General features: G+C 48.6%; 1 protein-coding gene across 2 annotated transcripts; it reads right to left on the bottom strand.

Annotated features, from left to right (window-relative positions):
- Nucleotides 1-211: 211 nt before the first annotated feature.
- On the bottom strand, nt 212-5856 carry zbtb18 (zinc finger and BTB domain containing 18). Of its 2 annotated transcripts, none has more exons than XM_067236503.1 (2): nt 5724-5856; nt 212-1831 (listed from the first exon to the last, which is right to left on the bottom strand). In XM_067236503.1, the coding sequence occupies exon 2, from the start codon at nt 1812-1814 to the stop codon at nt 213-215; it is 1602 nt and encodes a 533-aa protein (XP_067092604.1). In that variant the 5' UTR covers nt 1815-1831; nt 5724-5856; the 3' UTR covers nt 212. The 2 variants fall into 2 exon arrangements, with proteins under 2 accessions (XP_067092604.1, XP_067092603.1); XM_067236502.1 differs by lacking the exon at nt 5724-5856 and adding an exon at nt 3845-3956.
- Nucleotides 5857-6107: the final 251 nt, after the last annotated feature.

Genomic DNA, 6107 nt, shown 5'->3' with positions numbered 1-6107 from the left:
TAAAACTAAATAAAATAAATCTAAGGACCAGATAAAATCAGTAGTAACATTTTCATGTGCTATTAAAGTGCAATTTAACAAGATTTGCAACATAGTAAGTACAAGAAACATGACTGATTCAGACCCCAGATATCCTCTTCTTCCCCTCCTTCCGCTCCATCCCTCCATCCTCCGCCCCCGGGCCAGACCTCCCCACCCCAGCTCACCCCTCTCTACTTCCACAGTTCCTGGGAGCTGTCCTCTATCGCCCAGTCTCTGGGCAGGCTCAGAGATTCACTCTTCACCGAGAGCGAGTTGACCAGTTCGCAGTGGAACTTGCGGATGTGGCGGTAGAGGTCCCCGGACTGCGTGAAGCGTCTTTCGCACCACTTGCAGGCGTGCGGCTTCTCGCGCGTGTGCACCACGGCGTGGCGGCTCAGGTTGTGGGAGTACTGGAAGCTCTTCCCGCAGGTGGTGCAGGTGTAGGGCTTCTCCCCGGAGTGAGTCCTCTCGTGGCGCTTCAGCGTGTACATGCAGGAGAAGGTCTTCCCGCAGATGGAGCAGGTGGGCACGTTGACGTCGCCGGCGGGCTTGGCCCTCACGCCCTCCTGCTCGCGGAAGTGGCTGCTGAGGTGGATCTGCAGGATGTGGGGGCTGGGAAACACCTTGTTGCACAGCGGACACATGAAGATCTGGGTGTGGGGGGCGCTGAGCATGTTGGAGACGTAGGGGAGCAGGGAGCTGTCCATGCTGGCTGCCTCGGCCTGGGCGCGCTCGCTCTCCGTGCCCAGCATGTCGTCCTCCTCGCTGGCCTTGTCCTCCCGGTCCAGCTCCCCGGCCAGCGAGGCCTCTCGCAGCGCCGACAGGTGGGCCTCCAGGCCCAGACGTCGTTGGGCCGTCAGACCCACCCCCACGCCGTGGTGATTCAGTCCTCCGTTGGTGCTGGGCGTCGTGCCCTTGGCGCCGCTGTGGTCCATGTGGTAGTCTCCGCCTCCCAGCTCCTCCTCATCCGACCCCGCGTTCCTCTCCACCTTCACCTGCACCAGTCCGCCCTGCAGGCGGTCAGGTGTCGACGCGCCGACGCCGCTCAGGTACGGGTTACCGGCGGCGACGGGCTTCACCGACAGGTCGAGGACGCAGTCGGCGTCGGCCGACACCCGGCGTGAGGAGCCGAGCGACCTGTGCGAGCGGAGGGAGCCGGTGGAGCTGCTGGGGCTTCCTGCCGGGGAACGCAGCTTCCTGGCCTCGCTGCCCTGGGGCTGGGCCTCTGTGGGGCTGGAGGCCGCGGCCGGGGTGCCCGCGCGGTCCGAAGGCAGCCGCATCCACAGGGGGGTGCTGGCTTCCCGCTTGGCCTCCAGGTCGTCGTCATCGCTGGGCAAAAGGTCGGCGGTGGCCTCCGATAGACTCTCGGCCTTGTCGGAGCAGGAGGAGGCGTTGTCCTCTTCGCGTCGCGTGCTGTCGGCCTCCGCGGTGCCCTTCTGCTTCAGCTTCTTCTTGCACACCTTGACGATGTCGTACATGTGCAGGTAGCTGGCGGCCGCCAGCACGTCCTCTACTGGCAGGGCCTTGAACTGCAGCTTGCCCTCGTACATGAACTCCAGTAGCAGGGCAAAGGCCGGAGCGGTTACGATGTCGCTGTTGAGGTGGACCACGTCCCTCTTGTCCAGCTGGTCCTTGTAGAAGAGGTGGAAGTACATGCTGCAGGACGCCAGCACAGCGCGGTGAGCACGGAACTGGGCATCGCCTACCAGGACCGTCGAGTCACACAGGAAGCCCTGGTGTCTCTGCTCACTCAGACACTGGAGCAAATGTCTGCTGTGGTCTGGGAACTCCATCCTGCCGTCCTCATAACCTGGAACACACACACACACACACTGGTTAGAACCTACTAAACACACATAGCTTTATACGCACACTGGTTACAATCTGCAACGCACACACTCATATCTCCCACTTATCCTCTCTCTTTTGTTACAGAATCTATATTTGGATTATCAATCTAAATTAATTCATACAAGTCTAAAAACGTTGTCTTAATTAAAACATGTCACCATTGAAGTGAATATTTATTTACTTTAATTTACATTGCATTTAGATTTAAAGTGTTTGTTGAATCGGAACCAAGCACGCTAAAAAGGTAACCCCAGTTTACGGTGCTGTTCGGAGCAGGTATGAAACCATGATAAACTATCGGTCTTAAACATCAGCGCCTCCAGATGATGTTCTGTTTTTCTGATTCCCAGTCAGGCTACTCAACAGCCAGGCTGAGTGTGTCCTCTCTCCCCTCCCGTCCTCCTGCCTGCCTCACAGCTCACTTCCTGGCTCCTAGAGTGGTTATTTTTAATAACCCGCTTTGGCCTGTCCGGCTACTTTAGGTAACAGGCTTTCAGGTGCGCAAACAGTCCTCACGTATACAAGCAAGCTACCTCGGACAGCTGAGAATGACCGAGCAGGACTAGAAGATATTTCAATACAAATAAACCTTCTGCTGCTGAGAACAACTGATTAAAAATAAGTAAATAATTCATTAAGTAGGCTAAAAAATTCTAAATGTCGAAGCATCCTGATGTGATCAAAATAAAATCACACCTGTTAAACAAGTTGAATTGTCCTGCCTGAGAAAATACATGCGTCGCTCTCTGACAGCCTTTACACGAGTGGTTAAATCAGCTCATTTGAATGAGACTGAACAAGTGTATGTGTAGTGCCGCGGTGGCCCCCCTCAGCCCAGCTCAGACTGCCCTAATGAGGGGGCTTATGGGGACAAGGAAGTCCCACCCCCAAACGCCCCCAGCACCAACACTCCACGCTACCCGCCCTCAACCCCCACCCCTCCCCGAATCTGTCGAGAAACTGCACATGGATCCGTCCCAAAGCGTCAGGCTAGAAGATTTACAATACAATCACTTTAAGTGCCCTGTAGTCTACATCAATCCTAATCCTTAAGATGGCTAAAAATAAAGATGGTAGGACAGCTCACAAGGTAGCAACCATCAAACTAGTGGTCTGTGAGGACAGCGAGGGCCGGGTAGAAGAAGGCTTACCAACATCTGATCCAGCTGACCAGGGACATATGGCAGCTGCTGGCCAGATAAAGAGATTAGGACTAGGAGGAGTGCGATTACAGCTGTCTAGCCAATTCAGGCAGCTCAAATCTGCAAGTTCTAAATTAGTCACCATGCCTAGGGGGAAGAAGACACGGGCTTTCAAGTAATTTCATAGTCAATTAGATATATAAAAAAAGTCTAAATTATTCTGAATCGAAAACACTGATTGATGCTTTTATCTCGGTTTGCATTCAGAACAACTTGCATAAATGTGCACAATATAATTTGAGCAATTGTTTAAGAAGAAATTGGTGGTCTGACTACATTTAATAACTGAAATGTAAAAAACTTTTTTTTTTTTTTTACATGAACAAAAAAATTACATTCATTTAAAGACAAATAGGACAACGGAATCAAATGTTTTAAAACCAAAACATTAGTTACGAGATTAATTACTAAAATCTGTACTAATTTCTACATTCAACTTCAATTAAAGAATCAATAATTCAACCAATAACAACATGAATGTTTACAACAAACACATCCTTTTACCTACCTCTAGAACAATCAAACAAAAAGCCTTGAAACCCTGTCTTTGAGTTAACACGCTACACACCAACGTCAACCTCAATACCTAAGTCCAAGTATCTCCACACAATTCTACAATATCCGACACCACCCATACCATCAAGCCCGGACTGGTAGAGGGAGACACAGGAAGACCTCCAGTCTGATCAGACCTCACAAACGGAACAACTCCACTGTCCCGTCCCCCCCCCCCTTCTCCCCACACTCACGCTCTCTCACAAACACAGTACCTGCAGTATGCATCAACTTGATTAAGTCCGCTGTAGTAGAATAGCTTGTGTGGTTGCAGCTCTCAGAATCAATGAGTGGGTATGAGAGGAAAAACTCAAACTGTGAGGGACAGATGCAGAGTGGAGGAGATGTTGGATGGGAATGAGATACCTCCTCCTGCACACAGATCCGCACACACACTAACTCGCAGGCTGTGCCTTAGAATAAAAGACTGGGGGTTGGCAGCCTGTCAGCTGCTCTGACATCATGTTCAGATGGAACTGCTACCTCCAGCTGTGCTCCCTTTACCGCCATATGCTACTCCTCTACGCTCTTGCCACCAGCCTCGCCTTTTATACAACTTTGTTTCTCTTTCTCTTCATTCTAAAAGGGGGTAAATGTAGTGAGGTGCTTCAGTGGGAAAACTGGCCAACTCCCCGACACACTACCTCTGAACTCAAGTAAAGGAGAAGTTTAGAAAATAGGTCTGTGAGAAAACTGACACTTTTTCTAACCTAGTTTCCTGCACAGTGAATTTAAATACCCTCAAGTTTGTTTTACCCCCCCCCCCCTCTCTCTCTTTTTGCTGCGCTCCTTCCAGTAACTATAAACAAAGCCGAGCGCAGCACATTTGCAACTGACAGATCCACGCAGCTGATATTGTTTTCGACTTCTTTACGGTTCAGTGCCCTCACCATTACCGTCATTCATTTTCCCTAACCCTTCGGACAACTGACAGAAAAAAATGAAATAAGGAACAATGGGAACAATTGTAGAGCTCATGAGTGAAATTCTAAACAAAGGATAGCTTAGCTCTTAATGGGAGGGCAAAAACTTACTACAGCCTCTGCTTTCTTTTGTTAAAGTATTCCGTGAGATTTTTGTGGGGTCTTTTTTTTTATCCTGTAAGAATTTGAATATCTCCTCCGCGGCTGGTTCGAGTCATTTCACCATCACAAAGCCGAAATAAATTGATAAGAAACCTCTCTCGGCTGTCTTTTGTTTGTTTACTAGGCTAACTTAGATAAGAGCCATTTAATAATTACATTGATCATGTTCAGGAATTTATTCTAATACATTTTTACAAACTAAATATTTTAATTTAAAAATTGAGAGTTGGGGAGGATTATGAAAAAAGTTTCAACTATCTTACAACTTTAACCCATCCGATCTCCAAATAACTTGACCAAAACCACTGAATTATAGTCGCCATAAAATGCAATAACACTATAACAACATTGTAACCATTCACAGTGAGAGGAGCGATTACTCCCATACACTGTAACCTGTTTATATCCTATTTAATTTGAACTTGATAACATTAATATGTTTTTACAGTATAGCGACCTCTCTTCATTCAGATGCCCATAGCCAGCAAAATAAGGATTTACCATAAAACAACTGTCATAAATTAGCCATTAGTTTTATCAACTTCATGAAAGGCAGGCTAACAACTGATGTTAGCATAGATGCATGCAACTGAACTATCTGACGTCCATATCTATGTTTTAACTACTGTAGTACAACTAGGCTGGACGAGATTCTAAACATTGAGAGTGAGACAGTCGCGTGATTGACAACACAACATTCGCAAGACGTAGACTACAATTTCCTTGCTAGCTTACACACTCTGACCCACGCAGTCAAGCTAGGTAGCCATGGCTAACAAAAAAAGTATTCGATCAACCTGCTGTGTTATTCTCTACCAGGCCCAGATGCTATGCCGAGAGCCACTGAAACATGGTCTCGGAGGAGCTTAGCTACATAGCAACTATTTATGTTTAGACAACAGTCAGCGAGAAAGGATTGTTAGTTGCTACTTTTTCCCCTTCACAGCCCACCCCTGTCTTGATCTCCTTTCATCTCCCTTAATCGGACTCTAGAATTAAAGGCACTTACAGACAACAAGCTCCAATGTCTTCCTGCTTCCTTCGTCAAATCCTCTTGGTTGAAAAAGAACTAGATCGACTTTGAAGAAATTTCCATAACAACCTGCAGTGGCAGGAAAGACGGAGCGAGCGAGAGAGCGAGCGGAGGGAGAGAGGAGCTGCGGCAGCCAGATGTTTCCGAGCTGTTGCTACTCAACTCCAGCACAGAGGAAGCGGCTGACTGGCAGCGCAAAAGCCAATAGTGCTTGTGATAAGAAACGTGAAGGCAAATTGGAAGCAGCCGCTGAAGGGGGAAGAGGGAGGGATATCTCTTCTCGGCGTAGGTTGACACCAGGCAACAGTGAGAAGGCAGAAAAAAGGCCAAGCGAACTGGTTCCCCGAGCAGACTGGCGCA

The sequence above is a fragment of the Osmerus mordax genome, chromosome 5, assembly GCF_038355195.1.
Source record: "Osmerus mordax isolate fOsmMor3 chromosome 5, fOsmMor3.pri, whole genome shotgun sequence".
Classification (NCBI taxonomy): Eukaryota; Metazoa; Chordata; class Actinopteri; order Osmeriformes; family Osmeridae; genus Osmerus; species Osmerus mordax.
The sequence above is the reverse complement of the archived record's forward strand: the minus strand, read 5'-3'. Positions and strand labels throughout refer to the sequence as shown.